This window comes from Phodopus roborovskii, unplaced genomic scaffold (genome assembly GCF_943737965.1).
Source record: "Phodopus roborovskii unplaced genomic scaffold, PHOROB, whole genome shotgun sequence".
Classification (NCBI taxonomy): domain Eukaryota; kingdom Metazoa; phylum Chordata; class Mammalia; order Rodentia; family Cricetidae; genus Phodopus; species Phodopus roborovskii.
The window spans coordinates 30,477,434-30,501,184 of NW_026126434.1; the positions used below are offsets into that span (position 1 = coordinate 30,477,434).

At 46.7% G+C, this 23,751-nt stretch overlaps 2 protein-coding genes across 4 annotated transcripts; one reads left to right on the plus strand and one right to left on the minus strand.

The window, feature by feature from the left end:
- Positions 1-69: 69 nt before the first annotated feature.
- On the minus strand, positions 70-5,688 carry Mrps18b (mitochondrial ribosomal protein S18B). Its single transcript, XM_051187404.1, has 7 exons — positions 5,565-5,688; positions 4,366-4,471; positions 4,157-4,254; positions 3,965-4,033; positions 2,021-2,087; positions 1,076-1,135; positions 70-645 (listed from the first exon to the last, which is right to left on the minus strand). The coding sequence occupies exons 1-7, from the start codon at positions 5,685-5,687 to the stop codon at positions 356-358; spliced, it is 813 nt and encodes a 270-aa protein (XP_051043361.1). The 5' UTR covers position 5,688; the 3' UTR covers positions 70-355.
- On the plus strand, positions 4,948-22,136 carry Ppp1r10 (protein phosphatase 1 regulatory subunit 10). Of its 3 annotated transcripts, none has more exons than XM_051187403.1 (20): positions 4,948-5,013; positions 6,499-7,017; positions 12,625-12,742; positions 13,368-13,454; positions 13,576-13,711; positions 14,251-14,302; positions 16,304-16,381; positions 16,518-16,691; positions 16,873-17,091; positions 17,532-17,632; positions 17,838-17,985; positions 18,085-18,243; positions 18,336-18,582; positions 18,739-18,802; positions 18,911-19,105; positions 19,382-19,457; positions 19,705-19,818; positions 19,968-20,327; positions 20,418-20,753; positions 21,008-22,136. In XM_051187403.1, exons 3-20 carry the CDS (start codon positions 12,636-12,638, stop codon positions 21,115-21,117), a joined length of 2,763 nt encoding a protein of 920 aa, XP_051043360.1. In that variant the 5' UTR covers positions 4,948-5,013; positions 6,499-7,017; positions 12,625-12,635; the 3' UTR covers positions 21,118-22,136. The 3 variants fall into 3 exon arrangements, with proteins under 3 accessions (XP_051043360.1, XP_051043359.1, XP_051043358.1); XM_051187402.1 differs by lacking the exon at positions 4,948-5,013 and adding an exon at positions 5,740-5,969; XM_051187401.1 differs by lacking the exon at positions 4,948-5,013 and adding an exon at positions 6,136-6,284.
- Positions 22,137-23,751: the final 1,615 nt, after the last annotated feature.

Genomic DNA, 23,751 nt, shown 5'->3' on the forward strand with positions numbered 1-23,751 from the left:
TCCCCACCACAGCAGCACATCTCACACACTTCACCATGTTCTGAAAAGTCAATTCAAAGGAAGCCAGAGACAGAAGGGACACAGCTTTATTGTAGAGAAGCTGGGCCAGCAGGTTTGAAATAGGGACAGTAACAAGTGCACACACCAGAGTCAAGTCTCCTAGTCACATCTGAGTCCCTCTCCATAGTCACTTTTGCCTCTAGACCTCTCCCCTCAACCTCAAATTTGTTTGTCCTCTTCAGCAATCATTTCCTTAGGGTCTGCCACTGTTTAAAACTGACTGTTTCAGAACATGTCATCACATAGCCCTAAAGACCATTTCCTTAACCCTGACTTCTTCCACAGTTCACAAGTCTTAAGCACTCTGGGAGCCCATTTGCTCAGTGGAGGTTTCTGCTGGTGGTATAGTGGGCATCTCGGGCATCGACTCAGGTGGAGGGCCACTTTCTTCTAGGAGATTTCCTTGATAGAGACGGCGAAGGCGTGACAGTTCTCTCTCTGGTGGCTGCTGCCAGCTGTACCATGGGTACCAAGGTTTGCCTGACAACAATGTGGGGGCTGGCGGAGTAGCAGTGACAGCTCCATGAACAGTACAGAAGTCAACATCTCGAGGCTCAACCTGGGGAATGTAGTAGCTGAGGAGACCTAAGGGATTAGAGGAAACAACAAAGGATGAGGAAGTTTGATTCAGAGACAAGAAAAAGGCACTACAGATAGAGGGACCAATCAAACGAAGCAGGCACAGTCAGGCAGTGGTGGCACACGCCTTTAACCCCAGCACTAGGGAGGCAGAGGCAGGCAGATCTGTGAGTGAAGTCAGCCTGGTCTACAAAGCTACACAGAGAAACCCTTCAAAGCTGTGTTCAGTCACTGTATAAACTGCTGAAGGGCACCCACTTTTCTCATCTGTTAGAAGACTACAGATCTTTGTGCCTGAAGCAGTGTCTTAATATGTAGTCATCATAGCCAGAAATTTGCAGCTGGGAACTACAGGCTCCAGCACCACAGCCAATTCAGAAGAAACTCTAGGAACATATGACCACCTTCTAGTCCAAGTCACCTTGATCTCACTTACCACACTCCCTGGCTTTCTGGATGGCCTGGGTCAGCTTCTTGTGCTGCTTCATACAGACCCCTAAGGAGAAAAAAAATTAACTCCCATTCCATAAAGGAAAAGTTAGCTAAAGTTTCTATACAAAGACAGCTCGATCGTGTAGGAGTTGGCTTTACCTAACTAAGGACTCCCAACCCCTGCCCCTGCCCCTCCCATGCAGCCAGTTTCCCATCTGCTTCTTCTGTTCCTGCCTGAAAGCTAGATAAGGACTTCGGATGACTAGCCACTACAGAGACATCATTATCATGGAGTGAAAAGCCTGCAATGGGCCAGAAGATAGCTCAATGTGGGGTTAAAGGTTGACTTGGGACAATCCAGAGAAAGATCCCGTAAGGTGATTTCAAATTAGGGAATGTGACAGAGTAGCAATAATTACACAACTTCCATTTTGGAGACTGATAGTAAAAAGAACACTTCCAAAAGGAACTTACTACAGTGCCATGATCCTCCCATGAACATGGAGTTCAGATTATTCTTGCTGTATAGGTCCTTCCATCTCTGTCTATGATATAGGACACTCAGCTTGGCTATTGTAGAGGCCATATGAAAAATTGGACATGGCCACAGGCCACAGAGGGTAATGAACGTAGACAGTGTCCTGAATTATTAATTTAGTTGTTTTTCTTGTTTTTTTTTTTTTTTTTTTTGAGGTTTTCTGTTTGTTTTAAAGATGGGCTCTCTCTACAGCTCTGGTATTAAAGGTGCAATTTACAATTCAAAGTGGCTCTCAAGAGGTTCACCTCAGCCTTTTGTATACATGTTAACTGTTTTAGCTTAATGAGTGTCCTCATTAAATACCATCTCCAAAAGCTTCAACCACACTTCCATGTGTTATAACCAACACCATAAACCAGGAGTGCTCCAAGGAAAAACACTAAGTGGTATTTACAGGAATGCCAAGCTAACCTGTGTAAGGGGCATGGAAGATGATACCCGTGTGGGCGCAAACAAACTGTTCCAAGAGTTTCACATTCTGCAGGAGAGAAACAAATGCATGAGGTGGTGGTCAAGACTGAGTGGATGCCTTAAACATCCATATAGCCCGTTGTGGTGGCATATTCCATCAGAACACAAAGAAAAGCCCAATAGAGAAGGATGAGTTTGAGGCCAGTCTCGGCTACATGTCAGGTGTAATCCCAGCACTTAGGGAGGCAGAGGCAGGGTGGACCTGTGAGTTTAAGGCCAGCCTCATAGCTAGCTGCCTTTACTGCTCAGTGTCTATCTTGATACTTCCTTCAGTTTTAGCCTTACCAACTCATTTCACATGTACATCCTACATTCTGCCACCAAGTTATGAAGAGGCATGTTCCAAAATGGCCCCTTTTGGGCAAAAAATTGGGGATAGTTATCAAGAAAATACCCATAAATCATGCTATGGTGGATATGAGTAACGAATAACTAATGCAATAGCCCGCTAAGTATAATGCATAAAATACAATGTGTAACTAAGAGTAATTTAAAAGTTCTAATTACATAAAACAACCAGACAAACCACTCACAGGAGTTGAGCAGAGAAGAAAGTACATACACCTACCATCATCCTGGCCCAGTCACTGCTCTCTTTCTGTGACCGCCTACATAAGGAGACTGGGAAGGCACCCTCCATGATGTGCTGGAAGGATATGAACCCTCACCAACAGACTAACACAGAGTGATCCAGCATCCTCCATGTGCAGCCATAGTTTTGACTCCTGTGAGGATCTTTATGGTCTACACTATCCACTAAGAAGCAGCATCACCATTTTGAGGGGGGAAAAAAAAAATCTGTTCCATTCTACAGCTCCCTTCATATCTGCCCTGTAGCCCCCGGTACCAGCATATTAATGAACAATGGGAGAACAGAGAAATAGCAGCTAAGCAAGGTAGAAATCCCAGAACCGAGCCTGCCGAGACAGGAGGACAGTGAGTTGAGGCTAGCTTGAGATATATAAACAGACCTGTTCTCAAAAGAGAAAAATGAGTTGGGTGGTGCACACATTGGAGGTTTGTTTCTTCATGAGCTCTTTTGCTAAAAACATCATCATCATCAACAACAATAACAAAAAACCCAAAACAAAACAAAACCAAAAACCCTTTGAGCTAGGTGTGGCCTCATCACACACCTATACTTCATAGCCCCTAGAAAGCAGGAGGATCAGAAATGTAGCTGCAGCCAGGTGGTGGTGATGCACACCTTTGATCCCAGAACTCTAGAGGCAGAGGAAGTAGAATCTCTGTGAGTTCAAGACCAGCCTGGCCTATAAGAGCTAGTTTCATGACAGCCAGGGATACACAGAGAAACCTTGTCTTGGACCCCCCCCCCAAAAAAAAGTTTAGCTACATACCAAGTCCAAGGCCACTTGGGATCATGTCTAGGTATCATACCCAGGAGAAATGAGCTTTCTTTCCCTTCACTTCTGTAACAGGTAGAGTAGATTATGACAGGGCCTGCAACTTGGAACTTCACACTTCAGTTTCAGCTATGCCAATGTGGGATTAGACACATGCAAACCAAGTCCGATTTCAAATATGTGTCATTTTTTGTTTGTTTTTCAAGACAGGCTTCTCTGTGTAGCCCAGGCTGTTCTCAAACTCAGAAATCTGCCTCCTAAGTGCTGGGATTAAAAGCCTACACCATCTTGTCCAGCTCTCGAAATTTAGACTTTTGAGTTTTAAGAGAACGAACTAAACCACTGTAATAAAATCCACAGTAGAGGGTGAAAGTCTGGAAAAGAGGGATGTTTTCACATTGGTGGCCATCAGGACTGTATGGGTACAGGAATACAAAAAGAGTGTGAGACATCTCTGATGATCTCTTTAGCATTCCAGAGAGGATCCAAATCCTAACTCTGGATAAAAGATTTTCCTTACCCTAAAGTCAACATGCAACTTGTGATCCCGGCAGATGGGGCAAGGGTTCCCAGCAACTTCATTTTTACGCTGTAGAGAAGAAACCAGTAGTTAAAAGATACAAAACACAGTCACAAAAAGAATTTGGTATTACCTTCCCTATGTCCCCCTTGTCACACCCCATCAAGGTGACAGACAACCTTAAAAACTTACAATACATGTCTTTCGGGTCCGCTGAGGCGGTATACCACCTTTGTGGTTGCGGCGGTAGTCAGCCCAGACCGGGCGAGAACCATAGCGGTTCTGGTATTCTGAAATAAAAACCAGATGAGCTTATTTATTTGCTCGAGGAGGTGATAGGGGTCTTATCTAGCCACTTCCTTCAGGCCCCACCCTCCTTTGCTTCCTCCCAATCTGGGTACCTTCCGAATCCAGATATTTCCAAGGTTCATTCTCATAGGGGGAAATGGGAAGTGAGGATGGAGAACCTTCTTCAGGACCTTTGGTGCAAAGAGCCCGGAGGGGAACCTATAAAGGGCATCAAGAGGATGCAATTATTTGGTTTATCATACTTTGGGGAGAGAGGTGGAGTGTGTGTCCAAAATATATGAACAATTCAACAGGAAGAGACATGAAAGTTGCATTTCTGTGTTAACTGACTAGCTCCACTCAGATCCCATAGGACCCATAGGATAAGCCAACCAGTGGAATGTAACAATTTAAAAAACTTGGTAAACAAAGATCTGGGCTTGTTGGGCATTATTTAGATCTGGTGGAAGAGAGAAAATATGTATAACATTTGGGAATAAAATTTTTGGAGAGCATGGGATGCACCAGACAAGGGAGGAAAAATTCAAAGTCACCGAGTTGACCAGTTTTACAGAATGCTGCAGGTCGACATTCCATGGGGCAAAACAAACTTTGAGTGCTAACGCCAGCTTTAAAGCTACCAACCCTGTTATTACTTCGGTTGTGACCTCTGTCGCTACTCTTTAGTCCCACTTTAGGGAGTGTCATCGGGACAAGCCTTCAAGCTATTTCTCCCTGTCCTGCCAGGAGCCTCCAGGGTGGTGAGTACCTCAGGCTAGAGGGTAACTCCAATCCAGAGAGAGCAGAATTAGACGCTCATGCATGCTCTGATAAACTGAAGTGGTAGGAGATTGAGCTGGGAGTGGTGGATTATGCCCGTAATATCAATAAACTGGGAGGCGGAGGCAGAAAGGTCAGGAGTTCAAGGCCACCCATGAGGTCGAACTAGGCTGTTGGACTTGTCTCCGGAACAGGGAGGGAGGGGGATTAAAATTAGTCAAGGACACTTCCTGGTTGGGCACAACTGCAAATACCAACCTTATAGTTAACCATTTGCCCACGTCTAGAGGAGTAATCCAACCACCTAATTCTTTGCCTATTGGTACTCGGAGAAAACGATGGCGGGTAGGTAACCCTGGCTCTTCTCCCTAAGGCTAAGTATTAGAGAACGCGCGTCGTGGGGGACAGAAAGGTGGTGCAAAACTAAGCCGTAACAACACGGAGGAGCTGTGCCCCTCAACTGCTCGCGGCGGAGCAAAGGCCGAACGTAAACACTACCCGAGGACGCAGAGAAAGTCCTCCCGGCTGTTACCTGCAGTCCAGAGGAACTTCGCAAGAGGCTAGGAAACACTCTCAGCAGCGTGTGCGACAAGGAGGCAGCCATCTTGACGCACGCCTCACGTACGGCCGGGCGGAAGGCAGAGTCACTGCGCATGTTCAGACACGGGCTAGGGCGGGGCCGAGTGCAAGCCTCACCATGCGGAAGGCGGGTGCTCACGTGCGTCAGGACGGAAGCGTCCCAGGGCGGGGTCGGCAGAGGGACGCGAATTTCAGCTGCGTCACAATCGAACTAGCCTCCCAAATCGCTTTTCTCCCGGACTAGTCACGATGACTCGCAGATTCCGGGCTTAGTGTATGACACTAAAGTAGTTTTGGGTGCGATTTAGAGCGGGCCGATGCCAGTGCGCATGCGCATAGTCGTTCTGACCAACCCAGGGTGAGACTCGTGGGCCGGGGCGGAAGTGGTGGAGGCAGAGGAAAGGGAGGTGCCGGACGCGGCGATCACGCGCTAGCGCAGAGGGCATCGGAAGGAGCCGGAAGCGGGAAGCGAGGGGCGGGCTCCCCGGAGGCGGGGGGAGAGGTGGCCAATCCGCGGGCGACCTGGCCTTCATGTTGGCCAATCATCCTCCGCCTCGCGCACAATGTCTCGCGACGAGGGCGTTTCTCCATCACGTTAGGGTGCGTTGGGCGGTGGCCGGGTATAAAAGACTCCGCCCGAGCGGGCGGCCGCCATTCTGGGGTTCGTTTAGAGGTAAGTTTGGGTGCTCCGTCGCTTGGACGGTAACGTTTTACCGAGAGCGGGTGGCCCGGGCAGCGGGGAAAAGAAAGATGGGTTTATTCGGCAGCCACGATTTGCCTAGCGCGGTTATGTGCTGGGACGACAAAAGGAAAAATGGCGTTTGGGAGTTTTATAAGGCGACCCATATTGATTACATCTTTCTCCTTTTGTGTTCTTTTCATCCCAGGTTGAATTTTCTCGGAGAAAGACAGGCCGGCCATCAGGAAAACAAACAAGCCTCAGCAACATCTAAGCCCTTGAAAGGATCCTGAGAGGGGGGAAAGGGAAAACAGCAGCCACCAGCCCAACCACTTGTGTCTTCTACCCTTTCCCACCTATCTTGCCCACCCCACCAGCCCACGCTGCTTGGGACTTGAAATCTGTGGCCGAAGGACCGTCACTACATAACTTCAAAAATAATCAACCACCCTCCCCCCCAAACCCACCCAATCTCACTCATCCAGCGTTTCCTTTTTGGTATCCACTCAGGATTTTTTTATTCAACGAACCCCCCTCCCTAAATGGAGTTGGGTGGGGGGAATGTGAATACTGAGTTGGTCTTTACTTTTTTAAGAGACTTTTTGATCCAATGAGGCCCCCCAAGTAATTGAGTTTGGGTCCTGGTTGGTTGTTTTATTTTTTTTCCTCCAAAATTTTACCCCTCCCCCCTGAGCCCGAGGTGCTGACGTCGCAAAAAAATTGGATAGTAAGTGTCGAATTTTCAAAAACCAGCCTTGCAACAAGAAATCAACGTTTCCCGTTGCGAAACCAAAAATAATGAGAGGAAGAAATAAGACCATAGAACAAATGTAGAATACTGGAGAAGGACCAATCGGGTCTCTTAAATCTCCATTAAAAAGGTCCTGTGGGTCTAAACAGTCTTTGTTCTCTCTCCCCTGCCACCTGCCTCTTCCCTGCTGTGGAGCAGGCAAGGAGAGGGTGAAGGGAGGGCCAGCAAGTGAGGATATTGACGGTTAACCCTTGATAATCCAGCAAATTTCCAGACTGCCAAAGCATAATAAGCCTTTGCTATTATAAGGAGGAATGGTTACCTTCCTCTGGTTAGCAGTCTTCAAAAGGGTTAATGAGCTCACATACAAAAGATGGTGGATCTTGTGGCCCAGAAGTCCCACTTCTTTGTGTGTGAGACAAGCAAAGCGCCTTTCAATTTGCCAGATTAATAAGCAATCTGTACATAAAGATTGCAGGGTAAGGAGATGGGCAGAGAGAAGTATTAGCTGGCTATGTCTTTAAAGTGATTTGTTAAATCCTCTCAATTTTAATGTAATTTGTTTGGGATATATTGTATGGTTATAGGTGGCAATCTAAGAATAAAGATTGCAAGACACTTAAATTTAGGGCAAAATATAATCTTAGTAACAAGTACATACAATATAACATTGGGGAGGTGAAGAATGTCTTGTGATTGTTTCAGGTTGCATAGGTTATTTAAAGGCAAAAGTGATTAACATTTTAACTTGATACTTTTTAGTGGTTGGTGGATACAGTTAAGAGGGTGGAAAGGTTGGGGAAATGTGGAACTCAGAAGTATAATTTTAAAAACCATTAGTGCAATTGAATGCTAGCTTTCTAGAAGATTTGTGTCGTTAAAAGAATTTTTTCCTTCCCTGCTTCAAATATGGCGACTTTTCCTTGTCCTTTTGTCTTCCAAGCGGCGTTGCAGGTTGTGTCTTGATCCATTTTTTCCCTGTCCTTCCACCTCAATACTATTTGTTGAGGGGTCCCAAGGCCTCCCCCTTTCCGGTTATAGGGAGGATTGGGGTGGTCGGCGGTAGTAGTAAATTGAACTTCAGTTTCAAATTCTTAACCCGCAGAAATTTGTATATTGACTTTATTTTCAGTGAGCTCTTAAACTGAATTAAAATAGGTTAGATTGAGGAATGGGGGGCGGAGGGATGGCTTCTGGTTTTTTTTTACTTAGTGCTTTGTAGTGTGAGTAAAGCTACCGGCAGATCTGGATGGCTTTTTAAATTTTTTTGAGTCGTCCTCTCCATAACAAAATGGCGTCCCTGTCCTTTGTTTTTCTCTTTTGCCAGTCAGCTTAGGGCTGCCCTACAAACTTGGTCAGGGGGAGGAGCCTCTTTGAAAGGTGATGTAATCAGCTTGCTTCCTCTGAAAACTCCTCCCCCAAGCAGATGCTTTCTCTCCTGCAGATTGCTGCTGGGGAGAAAACATTTTTCGTTTCCTTTATCTTTCATAAAATATCTTACAGGGATAAAAGCTTAACTGAGAACAGGAATGGAGGCTCCCCTCGTGTAGTTATAGTTTGTTTAACAATCAGTCCATTGCTTTTATTTTCACCTTTCATCACAAACTAGGACATGGACCTTGCTTCAGTTGACAGGTGTGAAAAAGTAAACCCAACTGTGCTTTCGTTTTGGGAGACTGGGGCAAGACACAGGGCTTGTAACTTGAATAGACAATTGGGCCTAATGAAGCTGAAATGTGTCATTCTGTTCAGGACGGGTCCTCGTACTTCCAAATGTGGTTGCCTTTGTAACAGTCTGGGGGAGGGTTGTTACTTGTAGGACTTTCTTATAAATCATCCTTATTCTCACCTCTCAGTTTGGGAATAAACTCTTGTGCTCAGTGCCATCACCTTCTGCAGTTGCTTAGTTCCTGTATGTTGGCACTAGGATGAGAAGTGACTCTTTAGGAAAGGAGGCTGCAGTTGTAAACTCGAGGCAGGGGGAGTCAAGCTACGGTTTCTGGTAAGCAAAACATTTCTGGTATTACATTTCACAACCTTTCTTTTTTCCAAAGAGCCACCTTTTTGAATTTCTTTTTCCTGCCTTCTAAAAAGAAATTCCTTTAAAGCATTGAGAAGAATGTCCTCTTCGTGCCCCACCTGGTCAGTGCTGTGGCAGTTGATGCATGTTGAAAGCCACACCCTTGAGGGTGGTATTGGGTGTTGGTTCTTTATCTCTTTTTCCAAACTTTTTCCAAGTCAAGTCTTTGACAGTTTCTTCTTATACTTTACATTTTTGCATTTAAAAGTCCTGCATTGAAGTGTAGAGTTTCTAGGCAGTTTGTAAACCTTTTGTTCTGTCCTGTGGTAACTTGGGTTTGACAGGGCTCATTTTCTGCTGGGTGTGGATTCTCATTATTACTTGGACTTGAATGGGAGGGCCTCTTCCACATGTCTATTTACCACAGTCTTTATTTTTATCTTTTAAGCAGTTTGCCAGGTGCCTCTGCAGCATACCTACCTTGGGAGCTGAACATTCCACCCACAGGGGTTCCTGATCTCTAGTGAGCAGGGATTAGTAAAGAAGACCTTCCTTGCATGGGAGATGAAAACAAAGCTTTTTAGGGGACCTTGGAGAGCCTGGTTTTCATGGCATGGCCAGAGTTCTATTTGGGGGACTTTTTCTGAGGGTCAGAGTGGTGGACATAATTTTCCATCTTTATTGAAAGCAAAATACAGTATTCCTGGAACCAGGTTACCAGATTTTCAAAATAATGATGGAGGAGGAGTAGGGCCTTACCATGCTAAGGTTCAGAATTTACGAACCACCTGAGACAGTCCTTCCATTATTGGGTCATACCAGGAAGCTCTTGAGACACTGAAGGAAGAGCAAGGCATTTTGGTTCAGGAGATGCTCAGGTCCCAACAAATAAGAGCTGACACTTATTTGTCCTTTTAAAGTACCCTGGCATGGACCTTGTTTCCTGAACCGATTCAGGATTTAGCAGTGGTAGAAGTTTAGTGACTAGCCAGGATGAATGCTACCAAACAATTCTCAAGTCAAATTCATTTTGACATTGGGTAGGAATATGATCTCTAGTAAAAATTGTAGATCATTCTCCAGTGCTTAGAAGGTGGAGGTACATCACAGGCTTTTGTCCCCCTTCTTTTGTCTGTGGCCCTCAAGGACATTAGCAACTGGTTAGGACAAAACAAAAACATGACCTGAGTTCTTTATGGTTACAGAAAGCTTCCTCTTCAAACTCTAGAAGTGAGGAATACTTGGGCACTGTCCCTACCCATGTATGTAGCTTTGGGCCTTCACCATAGACTTCAAACACAATGGGTTCTTCTTTTGTTCCCACTGGAAGACCTTACCACTTACCTGTGAAAATGGGGACCTAGGCTGTAAGGCACTTGGAGTCCCAAATAAAAAATACCACTGAAGAAAAGGCACTGAGAAAAATGTATATTTTACTATGAGGAAACATCAAGTTCAGTCATCTTCCCAAATATAAGGGGAAACTTGCATCTTAACATGCCTATTTTGACTATTGTGCCTTTTTGTTTATGTAGATGGGAATTTAAAAATACCTAGGTACCATTTCCACCAGAGGGCACTAAACATAGCTTTGTACTCGATGGTCCAGTTTCTGTAAAGGTGGCTGCCCTCTGTGTGTCTGACAATTGAACAAAGGGACATTTGAGCTAGGCTTATTAATTCCTAGGTAGACATACAAAGGACAAACCTCTGGGTTACCTTCAGTCAGCTGTGTTCAAAGGGACAGGAATGAAGTAATGTTTAATTTAGGACTTGTCAAATTGCATACATTGTCATTTGGGGTTCTAATAGGTTTATGTATGTATAAAAGATTTTTAAGTTTCCTAGTCTGGATTGCTCATGTATTATTACTTTGGGCCCAGTCATTCCTTTTCCAGTCTAACTGATGTTACTATAGCAGAAAAGTTCACAAGTCACTGCTGTGTACATATAGCCACACCTCATTGAATTTGCCCCCTAACTTGTAAACATTTCCGGTGTTCTTGTATGTTTTTCTCCTCTGACCTCAGGTTCCAGGGTGTTGGGTGATAGCAGTTAACAAGTTTTGCTCCATGCTTAGCATTTCTTCCCTGTGTCTCTGTTCAGCCAGCAGACTTTTCAGCCTTCAGAGCAGAAACCACAGCCACCCCTCCTTTCCCTGGGCCTCTCTCCTGCTGCTGTTGCTGCTGCCCTGGGTATTAGGAAGCCCACATTTAAAAGTAATTTCTTTTTAAACACTAAATTTTTAATCTTGTTTTATCTGGAGAATCACTGTTGTCATTGACAGCCTCTTTACTCAGGTTAAGCATGTCTAAGCCAGGAAAATAGTCACACTTTTTACACATATTTCTTTCCTGGTTTGTCTGGGAACAAACAACTATTATATTGTGAGAGTCCTATTTTCTGTAGAAAATGTAATGATTATTTTGTTAAAACTGATATTCACCCTTGTGGGGCTGCCTCTGCTGTTGGTGATGGGTGAGATGCAGGGGGGGTAGGGGGCAGGGCTTGCCTTTTTCTTATCAATACTGACCTGACCACTGCTGATGAGGAGACTCATGTCTTTGGTTCTGGGGAGCTGGTGGTGATAGAGTTGTGACTAAAACTCCCAATCAGAACCATATCACTCCTAATTATCTCTCTGGAATTCTGGCCTGGAAATGACTTTCTTTCTTTGGAAGGAGTATATATTTTAATTCATTCCTTTCCCAGCTTGATTTGAAGTGGTATCCACTTTCCACATCATCAACTTCATTATGTCTTTTGGCTCTCAGCTTTGGCCTTTTCTTGGGAGTCTTGGACAGGGTGAGTTTTGAGGGCAGGAGAGGGTCAGGCTTGCATCTTTGCTTCTGAAACTACAAGCAAACTTTCTCTTGAACTTTGGAACAATAAAAGCTGGTTTGGTGTTTGTTGGATGAGTAACATTCTTCAGGGCTGATGAGTCTGCCTGATTTCCTTTTTAGTTTCTGAGAGCTACTGAGTTCCCTGGGGAAGGGCTCTGATCAGGGCTTGCTTGTTTTCTCCATCAACCACTTTAGCTGACACATGGTGCCACTTGCGATTTTGACTTAAACAGCCAAGATAAAAGGGAATTGGTTTCTGGAGAGAGGATGATTGGATTGTTGAAAATGTTTACCCAGGATTGGCTCAGTTACCTTAGGAAGCTACAGCTGCCCCACATCAAAATTAGTGGCCCCTAACTGGAGACAGGACTGTCCAAATGAACATCGTGGAGACTTAAGCATTGTATCATGGGTCTTAGCTCTGATATACTCTGCTGAAATGTAACTGTCCTGAAGAGGGTTAACTGAGAAGGAGAGGTAGGCTGTTGGGGCCTTCACTCAGTTACCTATCAGGTCCAGTCTACATTAACCCCTAGTTTAAGTGGCCAAGGCTGCTACGTTAGCACAGACTTGATTCTACTGACGTATAGAATAGTACAGTTGGACAAAGATTAATCAGTGTCTTAAAGGTGCCAGTGGGACTTATTAGAGGGATAAGTTAGTGGGGCTGTCTTTGCTACTATTTATCTTGTGGGTTTTTGTTTTTTCCTTTTATCTCAGAAACCACCATCATGGGTTCAGGTCCCATAGACCCCAAAGAACTTCTCAAGGGCTTGGATAGCTTCCTTACTCGGGATGGAGAAGTGAAGAGTGTGGATGGAATTGCCAAGATCTTCAGGTAAGCTGTGTCTTTGTTGGGTTTCTAGTCAGAAGAGACTACTTGTCCTGGCTGAGTTGAAATGAGTAAGAGAGAGAAAAGTAAATGGGAAGGCGGAAGCCACGTGCAGACTGGTTGTGACAAGAGAAGAACAATCTCTTAGCTATTGGCCATGATAGAAGCTGGAGATTTGGTTTATAATCCCAAGAGCCATGGGCTGAAAGCCTGATGCAATGCAGGTGGGGGAGCCTATAACAGAATTCTTGGTTCTGCTTTGGGTCATGTTATGCCATCCAAAATGTCTTTTCCTTCAGGGATCTCAGGGTTTCCAGAGAAAAGCAAACAACTAAACCAGTTTTAGATTACAGGGGAAATGTGTGATCCTTGACTCCCCATGGAGGCAGTTGTTTCTGTGTGTTGGGACATGAGGGATGAATCCTCTTCAGGTAGCTCTAGATTCATTCTACAATCCTGGAAGGCTCCAGAACTCTGAAGATTAGAGTCCTCTGCCACAGGACATTAGCTGGCATAGTGTTTCTCATGCTTATTATCCCAGCACTCAGGAGGGGTGGCTAGCCTGGCAGTCTCTGACTCAGAGTCAACAGCAGATGATTTGCCCCATGTCTAACTTGACTACTTTTTCCAGTCTGATGAAAGAAGCACGAAAGATGGTGAGTCGATGTACGTACTTGAACATCATCCTGCAGACCCGAGCCCCAGAAGTGCTGGTCAAGTAAGTGGGAGGCAGGGATGGGAGTCGGGGAGGCATGGGGTTTCTGGGTCACTGGACATGTGAGCTTGCTAGTTCTAAAACTAGGAAGGGTTTAATGGATTCTGATCCCATCTGTCTGCAGGTTTATTGATGTTGGTGGCTACAAGCTTCTGAACAACTGGCTAACATATTCAAAGACAACCAATAACATTCCTCTCCTGCAGCAGATACTGCTGACCTTGCAGCACCTCCCACTTACTGTGGACCATCTCAAGCAGGTACCTCCACGTCACATCATCCACTTTTCCTTTCTGGGTTAGCCTAACTGATGAAAACCTCGCTCCAGTTCTGATGGGTAGCAGTCTGGAATTTATAAGGTAGAATGGCAGAGGAAAATGGGAATGTGGAATTGGAAGACAGGGTGTGGATTTATTTCCTTCACCAGGCATATGACCTGATATATGACCCAAACCCTTTGTATATCTGAGCCTCAGTTTTCCATCTCTAAAGTGGGAATAAGTTGACCTGTAACTAAATCTAGTCTAGCACTCTACTGAGCTGTGTCTTCACCTGTTCTTCCTGGGTTTCTCCAGCAATACGTAAGAATGTATCTATAGTTGGGCAGGGGTGGCATATGCTTTAATCCCAGCACTTGGGAGGCAGAGGATCTCTTGAGTTCCAGGCCACCGAGGATTAAAAAAAAAAAAAAAAGTTTTGGTGGTTAAAGTATGCCAGTGCTATTAAGCGGTGGTTTAGTTAGCGCTGAGTGAGTTTGTCTTATTCCTGGCATTTACCGCCTGCCATTTCCTTCTCACAGAACAACACAGCAAAACTAGTGAAGCAGCTGAGCAAGTCAAGCGACGATGAAGGTGTGTGCCAGTGTGCGCCCTGGACCTGGGCTCTGCAGGGTCATTTCTGTGTTATGGCCTTCCCTTTTGTCTCCTTTACTGCATTATCTTTGACCTGACTCCTGTCTTCCCTTCCTCCCCTTTTCTGTTTCTGTTTGGGAGACAGGGTCTGTCTGTGCAGACCTTGCTGTCCTGGAACTCACTATACTGACCAGTCTGGCCTCAAACTCAAAGAGATCCCACTGCCTCTGCCTCCCAAGTATGGGATTAAAGGCATGAGCTACCACCACCTGGCCCATTTTACTTTTTGTTTTTATAATACTGGGTTTTACGTGTGTTTACATGTTTCTGGGGAGTAAACCCCAGGGTACCCTGGCATGCTGAATAAGAACTTACGTATTAAGTGGAAACCACTCTGTAGCTTTCTACCCATATATATATATATATGTATGTATGTATATATATATATATACATATATATACATATATATATATATATATATATATATATATATATATCCAAGTCCATTTAAATGAAAACAAACATTTATAGACAATATTTGGGAATTTGGGCGTCGTTCTTTCCAAACTACTTCCTGCTGGTAAGGGGCGCTGTCATGGGGGATACCCTTTTTAGTCTTATTAATTTTCAGTATTTGGTTCTTTGAGCATTTTACAAGTTTTATGGTATCTCAGTGTGTCCTTAGTAATTTGGAGAGCATGTCACATAGAAGGAGATGTCATTCTTCACTGTTGGGTTGCTGTCACCTGCTTCCAGCTAGCTTTATACTGCTTCTTACTCCGAACAGAGGGTGTTACTTTATTATTGTTTCTGTGTGTGGATATTTTACCTGCTTGTATGCAGAGCCATAGAGACCAGAAAGTTCATTAGATCCCTTGAACTAGAGTTATAGATACCTAGGAGCCACCATGTCCTCTAGAATAAAACACCCATCTCTCCAGCCCCTGAATAGAGAGGTTTTTTGTTTGTTTTGGTTTTTAAGACAGGGTTTCTCTGTGCAGCCCTAGCTATTCTGGATTTGCTCTGTAGACCAGACTGGCCTGGAACTCACAGAGATCTTCCTGCCTCTGCCTCCTCAGTGCTGGGATTAGAAGCATGTGGCACTGCCATCCAGCTTTGTTTTGTTTTTGAGAAACTAGGTCTTAGTATCTATCTCTAGCTGGGCTGATACTCTCTGTGTAGATCAGGTTGGCTTTAAACTCTCAGATCCACCTGCCCCTGCGTTGCCTCCCAAGTTGGCTTCAGATGTGTCCCATGCCCAACTCCAAACAGGCTTTAAGATCTTGCTGCCCTGTAGATACATGAAATGTGCATTGCCTTGAGACAGTAATCACAACTGTGTGCCTGTTACAGAAAGACAGGTCTTTATGGTGTATGGCCATCTTGCTTGCTAAATGAGTCTGCATGATTGGAGAAGATAAGTACCAAAGAAGAGTTTCTGCTGGCTATGTTCCTCCAGGGAAGGCTAAAAAAAAGTTCTCACAGATTGAAGATAAATCCAGTCCTTTAGATTCTCAGGCATATTTTTTTCCCTATGTAAATTGCTTCTTAACACATAATCGGGCCTGCTGGTGTGTTCTCATTTTACCTTCCCACCTTGATTGAAGTCATTGCCCCCAACAGCAAGGAGTCAGGGGAAAGGCTGCCTCAGATTTCTGTTTTAAGCATATCATATTCTTAAGAATTTGAGGGGCTGGAGAGATGGCTCTGAGGTTAAGAGCATTGGCTGCTCTTCCTGAGGTCCTGAGTTCAATTCCCAGCAAGTACATGGTAGCTTACAGCCATCTGTAATGAGATCTGGTGCCCTCTTCTGGCCTGCAGGGATAAGTGCAGACAGAACACTGTATATATAGTAAATAAGTCTTTAAAAAAAAAAAGAATTTGAGGTATTTTTTTCCCATTGAACAGATTTAACATTTTTTTTAATGCCCTATTTTTTGTTACTGGAAATATATTGAATTATTATTCAATAAGTAATTTTTTCCTTTTCTCACATGCAGAGCTCCGAAAATTGGCCTCAGTTCTTGTCAGTGACTGGATGGCTGTCATCCGCTCCCAAAGTAGTGCCCAGCCTGCGGGTAAGCTCCTTGGCACTTTACCCCAGGTGCTTTTCTTTTCCATTAGAGAGCAGCTCTGGGGTGACCTTAGGTTGGTCTGGAACTCTTCTCTTTATCTAAATGAGACATCCTTACCTGATTTATTTTTCCATAACAGAGAAAGATAAGAAGAAACGGAAAGAAGAGGGAAAAAGCCGAACTGTGCTTCCTGAGCGACCTTTGACTGAGGTGAAGGCTGAGACCCGGGCTGAGGAGGCCCCAGAGAAGAAGAAGGAAAAGCCCAAGTCACTGCGAACCACAGCACCCAGTCATGCCAAGTTCCGCTCCACTGGTGAGGACCCTAGCTGGCTTTGCAGAGCCATCCATCTATCTGCACAGCCAATAGTTTGTGATTTCAAACTCTGAGGAAGAAGGCTAAAGGAGAAGCTGCAGGCACCTACTCAAGGCTAGAACATCTAGGGTTGGCAACAGGGAGGGACAGTGAGAGTCAGGGTCACCTTGTATCTCCCCAGGACTAGAGCTGGATACCCCATCTTTGGTGCCCGTGAAGAAAAACTCCAGCACTGTGGTGGTGTCAGACAAGTACAATCTGAAGCCCATCCCCCTCAAGCGGCAGAGCGCCACAGCTGCTCCAGGAGATGCTGCCCCACCTGCAGAGAAGAAGTACAAGCCCCTCAACACAACCCCCAATACCACCAAAGAAATCAAAGTGAAGATCATCCCCCCACAGCGTGAGTCCTCCTGGAGTGCCTGTGGCATGGGGAAAGCTCTTCTGGGTGGGGGAAGATGTGCCCTTCAGTGATTTCTTTTGCTTTGCCTTTAATGTCTTGGCATCTTAGATTTTTTTTTGTATCTGTGGAATTCCCCTTCCATGTTAGATAAGTGGCATGAAGCTGTGCCCTCTCAAGTGATAACTTTTTCAGCTATCTCTTCATGGCTGGACACTCTGGTGTACAGTTTGCTTAATGAATTAATGCATTCTAGAATTGTGATTAAAGTCATGGCTGCCAAAAGAAAGATGGAATAATGGGGATTTCCTGTGTGAATCCTTATTCCTGGTCATCTTGGGCAGGGACCCCACATGCCCACTTTTGTTTTCTGCCTGGGCTCTGCAGGAATAGAAATAGAATTGTGAAGGAGTTTCAATTCATTCCATTCTTTCCTTCTGTAGCTATGGAGGGCCTGGGTTTTCTGGATGCTCTCAATTCAGCCCCTGTCCCAGGCATCAAAATTAAGAAGAAAAAGAAGGTGCTGTCGCCTACTGCTGCCAAGGTGTGAGCCTAGAAGTGGATTTTGGTGACTGTGGGGTATGGGGGGGGGGGGTACAGAAGACAGGGCACCATAGCCAGGAGCTGTGTGGTGGCTACAGGAGTGCTTTCTGGGATAGTGTGGCCTGGGACCATTGGGTATCTAGGATCCTGACTTTGCTGCCCTGGGTGTCCTGTAAGCTCATTGGATGCTTTCTCTTTCCTAACAGCCCAGCCCTTTTGAAGGGAAAACAAGCACTGAACCAAGCACGGCCAAACCTTCTTCCCCGGAGCCAGCACCCCCTGCTGAGCCCATGGACACAGACCGCCCTGGCACCCCAGTGCCACCTGTGGAAGTTCCCGAGCTCATGGATGCAGGTAGCCTATGGTGCCTGGTTAGGGCCATTTCTGAAAGACTGCATCTTGGGCTGGACCTTAGCTTGCTTACAGCTCTTCTGTAATCTCTCTTGTTTTCAGCCTCTTCAGAGCCAGGAGCTTTGGATGCAAAGCCAGTGGAGAGTCCTGGTGATCCCAGCCAGCTGACTCGGAAGGGCAGAAAGAGGAAAACTGTGACATGGCCTGAGGAGGGCAAGCTGAGAGAGTATTTCTACTTTGAACTGGATGAAACTGAACGAGGTGCGATGCCGGATCACAGTGTAGGGTGTGCTAAGAATTTGAGCATGGGCCGTTTACTCACTTGTCTCTTGGCCTCTCTGCCTCCCTTGCAGTGAATGTGAACAAGATCAAAGACTTTGGTGAGGCAGCTAAGCGTGAGATACTGTCAGACCGACATGCTTTTGAGACAGCCCGGCGACTAAGCCATGACAACATGGAGGAGAAAGTGCCTTGGGTGTGTCCCCGGCCTCTGGTTCTGCCCTCACCTCTTGTCATCCCTGGAAGCAATAGTCAGGAGCGATATGTCCAAGCTGAGCGGGAAAAGGGCATCCTTCAGGAGCTCTTCCTGAACAAGGAGAGGTGAGTACAGGCACCAAGGCCTGAGGTGTGGGATGCCTGTACCATGGGACAGTGATGTGGGGCCTTAGGGAGGCACCACAGAGAACTTCAGGGGCTGAATTAACTTGTGTTCTTTTTTATCTCCTTCACCTGTGGTGCGCATTTGCACCCTTACAGTCCTCATGAGCCCGATCCTGAGCCCTATGAGCCCATACCCCCGAAGCTCATCCCCTTGGATGAGGTGAGTCTTTGGACGAGCTGGTGTGGTGGACCGGCAGTGCCGGGCACTCGTGTGAGGATACCTCTGTGTTGTTTTCTACAGTCCTGATTTGTTTACTTCCGTTTTTAGGAGTGTTCCATGGATGAGGTACCATATGTTGAGACCCTGGAGCCTGGGGTTTCTGGTGGCTCACCTGATGGGGCAGGAGGCTCCAAGCTGCCTCCAGTTCTGGCCAATCTTATGGGAAGCATGGGAGCTGGGAAGAGCCCCCAGGGCCCTGGAGGAGGAGGTATCAATGTCCAGGATATCCTCACCTCCATCATGGTATGTGAGCTGAGCCCTCTTCCTCAAGTGAGCTCCGCACGTTGTGTCCCACTCTTCACCCTAGCTTTTTGTTTTTGCGTGTGTTTGGGTTTTTCCCATTTAGGGTATTGCTGGGTTTCAGTTTTGGGAAAAGGTCTCACCATGTAGCCAAGTTGATTTGTGACTCAGCCTGCACCCTGTGCCCAGCTCAGCCCAGTTCTTTGTCTTCCATTTACATGTACGTCCTTGCTTTACCCTGGCTGTCACCCTCGTAACTGTCATTTTACTTGCTCACAGGGCAGTCCAAACAGCCACCCTTCAGAGGAACTGCTGAAGCAGCCAGAGTACTCAGACAAGCTCAAGCAGATGCTGGGTAATCCTCAGGGCCAGCCACAGGAAACCGGGGAGGATCCCCTGTGGCAGAGGGGGGGATACAGGGCTCCCCAGATGCAGAAGAGCATGGGACTGTTGCCACTGGGCAAGATATGGGAGGGAAAAACTGGACGGAGAGCATGGCTCTGCCAGGTTGGTCTAAGATCAGTTGGGTAGGGTACACTTGTGTGGAAAGCCATGCCATTCTTTGAATTCTCTTTCTGACTGACTCCTGTTTTCATTTACAGTGCCTCATGGACTTCTAGGTCCTGGTCCTGTAGCCAATGGCTTCCCACCAGGAGGCCCTGGGGGCCCCAAGGGCATGCAGCATTTCCCCCCTGGTCCTGGAGGGCCAATGCCAGGTAGGTGAGAGGGATTCGGTGGGCTTACTGCTTTGTTTCAGCATGGCAACAGCCAGGGACCACAGATGGTGGGGCCGGGTCAGGTTAGAGGTAGGAATAATAGAATGTAACAGATAACTGATTTCTTGTTTTCCTCTTTTATCTAACAGGTCCTCATGGAGGCCCTGGTGGACCTGTGGGTCCACGTCTCCTGGGTCCCCCACCCCCTCCTCGGGGAGGTGATCCCTTCTGGGATGGCCCAGGTGACCCCATGCGAGGTGGCCCAATGCGTGGGGGTCCAGGACCTGGTCCTGGACCATACCACAGAGGCCGAGGAGGTCGTGGAGGAAACGAGCCGCCACCACCCCCTCCATTCCGAGGAGCCAGAGGAGGTCGTTCTGGAGGAGGACCCCCAAATGGCCGAGGGGGTCCTGGTGGAGGAGGCATGGTTGGAGGTGGTGGGCACCGACCCCATGAAGGCCCTGGTGGGAACATGGGCAGCGGCAGCGGACATCGACCCCATGAAGGCCCTGGTGGAGGAATGGGCGGCGGCAGCGGACATCGACCCCATGAAGGCCCTGGTGGAGGAATGGGCAGTGGCCATCGACCCCACGAAGGACCTGGTGGAGGGATGGGCAGTGGACATCGTTCCCATGAAGGCCCTGGAGGAGGAATGGGTTCTGGTGGTGGCCATCGATCTCATGAAGGACCTGGTGGAGGGATGGGCGGTGGACATCGTTCCCATGAAGGCCCTGGAGGAGGAATGGGTTCTGGTGGTGGACATAGACCCCATGAAGGCCCTGGACATGGGGGACCTCATGGCCACCGGCCACATGATGTCCCTAGTCATCGAGGCCATGACCATCGAGGGCCACCACCTCATGAACACCGTGGTCATGATGGCCATGGGGGAGGCGGCCACCGAGGGCATGATGGAGGCCACAGTCATGGAGGAGGTGAGGATACTTCCCACACATACATTGATTTTAGAGTCCTACACTAGATTGTGGGGGGAAGCCAGGGGAGAGGTAGAAAGAACAGGAGGGTTCCATCTCCTTGTCTTCTCTGTATATAAGGAAGGCAATTAACCACTCTCTATCTTTATATCAAAGCCCCCAAATATTGTGTCTTTGAAGACTTGTCCCAGTTGTTCAGGTCTTGAGATGGTGATGATGGCTGTTTTCTAACCATTCTGCCCTCATTCCCACAGATATGTCAAACCGCCCTGTCTGTCGACATTTCATGATGAAGGGCAACTGCCGCTATGAGAACAACTGTGCCTTCTATCACCCGGGGGTCAATGGGCCCCCATTGCCGTAGGCCTGCCTGCCCCACCTGCACCCCTGTGGACTGCAGCCTTGCTCCTTCCACTCTTATGGCTTCTGTGAGGCCTACTTCCCCTTCTCCCCAGCTGATGAGGAGCCGGCCCCCTCAGTTCCCACCTGGTTGGGTTCCTGGGGGTTTCTGATCACTGGTGCGCATTGATGTACATATTCCCCTCCAGTCTGGAGAGGAGAGAGGCTGGACACACTCTATATGCTGGACTGCTGAGACGGCTGGCTTCACTTTGTGAGGAGAATTGCCCTGTGCCCTAAACCCCTTCCAGTATTAGCCCCAATGCCTGAGAACCTAAAGCTGGTCACCCTGGAGACCTCTGCTCTCCACTTGCACACGGAACTGAGTTGGTCAGCTGCACTTAGGAAACCAAGCCAAGCTCATTATCCCCATGGGGTGAGGGGTGGTGAGGGGTACCATATATCCCACTGCACTGAGGGCTCAAGCTAGCTGGAATTGAGTTCTGGAACCACCCTCTCTTGTGCCCCACATGGGCCAGTCACCATTGAGCCCTTTCTCAAGGAAGACTGGAACTGTTAGTACCCAAGTCACTGCGGGTCTGCTAGGTTCAGTGATGGCACATCCGTATTCATATACAGTTAAAATTGTAGCTGTCAGAGGGGAGGCCTGCAGTCTTAGGCCACTCTTGCCTGCAGCCATTTTAGAGACTCCATTGAACACTTCCGTGAGACCAGCTTTCATCAACTTCAAGCGGGCGCACTGGGCCTGACGCACGACATGCACTGCCTTTGGGAATGGGCTTGCTCCTTACCCCATGTGGACCCCGTCAGTGTGAGGCTGCTTGGGTGGATTCAGCAGGAGTGGCCCTGTCCCAGTCCTCTCCTTCCCCTGTCTTGGCATCAGTTGTTTTCTATGAAAACAGTGGGTTGGTTTTGTGCAGGGTCTTGGGTTAGAACCACAATGGATTTGAGGAGTTTTTTCTTTTGATTTTGTATATTTTGTACATTAATAATAAACAGTGGAAAGAGAAGCAGCTTATTTAATCCCTGCTGTGTTTTGACTCTTGCTTTTTTTTTTTTTTTTTTTTTTTTTTTCTTTTGACTTCTCCAGACAGAATTTCTCTTGTGGTACAGCTCTGACTGTCCTGGAATTCACTTTGTACACCAATTTGTGACCTCAGACTCAAGATCTGCTTCCTGAGTGCTGTGATCAAAGGCATGCACCACCATCTCCTGTCTTTCTAAAAACATTTTGTCTATTCTTAATTTATATGTGCATTGGGGTTTTACCTTCATTTCCATATGTGTAGGTAAGGGTATCAGGTCCTCTAGTTAATTAACTAGAGTTACAGACAGCGTGAGCCACCATGTGGGTGCTGGGAATTGAACCCAGGTCCTCTGGAAAAGCAGCCAGTGCCCTTAACCACTGAACCATATCTCCATCCTGTGCTGGCTAGTTTTATGTCAACTTGACACAAGCTAGAGTCATCAGAGAGGAGGAAGCTTCAATTGAGAAAATTCATCCATAAGATCAAACTGGCCAGTGATGGTGACGCACACCTTTATGTCCAGAGGAAGAGATGGCAGAGTTTGAGTACAGACTGGTCTACAGAGTGAGTTTCAGGACAGTCAGGACTAAACAGAGAAACCCTGTCTTGGGAAAAAAAAAAAACTAAGCTGTAGGGAAGCCAGTTAGGGCATTTTCTCAATTAGTGATTGCTAGGCCATTGTGGGTGGTGCCATCCCTTGGCTGATGGTCCTGGGTTGTAAAAAGAAAGCAGGCTGAAATGCCAGATATGGTGCTTTAACACCCACCTGCCTCTGCGTCTCTGAATTTGAGGCTAGCCTGGTCTACAAAGAGAGTTCCAGGACAGCCATGACTGTTACACAGAGAAACCCTGTCTTGGTGTGGGGGTGGGTTGGGGTGTGGGGAGGGGATTAGACCGAGTAAGCCAGTAATGAGCATTCCCCCATGGTCTGTCAGCTCCTGCCTCCAGGTTCCTGCCCTGTTTGACTTTCTTCAATGATGGACTAGATGTAGAAGTATAAGTCAAATAAACTGTCTCAAGTTGCTTTTAGTCATGATGTTTCATCACAGCAATAGAAAAGATAACTAAAACAGTCTGACCTTCTTCTGATCAACACAGGCACCAGGCATATGTGTGATGCACATAATTACAAGGAGACAAAACAGTCATATGCATAAAGTCTAAAAGGAGAAAAAAAGTTGCTTTGCCAAGCCTGTGCTCCATATGGTGGAAGAGAATGGATCCCTCCAATTGTTCTCTGACCTCCATACAGCCATAGCACACACCTTTAATTCCAGCATGCATGAGGCGTAATCAGACAGATTTCTTAGAGGCCATCCTGGTCTACATACTTTCAGGCCAGCCAGGGATTTATAGTGGAACAGGATTTGAAAAGAGGCAGAAGGCCTTGAAGGGTACACTGACTTGAGGAAGGACGAGAATCTGGGATGTAAGCAGCTGAATGGTGGCCCTGATTGCTGTGGGAACCATCCAAGGGACCTGACGGGATCCAAGTCACATGGATAACCTGTAGTCGGATCCTAAGACTGCATTTTTACCAAGTTTGCAGGTGTTTTGACTTTGTTAGCAGATCGGCCACATGAGGGCAGTAACCTCTTAGCCCTCACAAG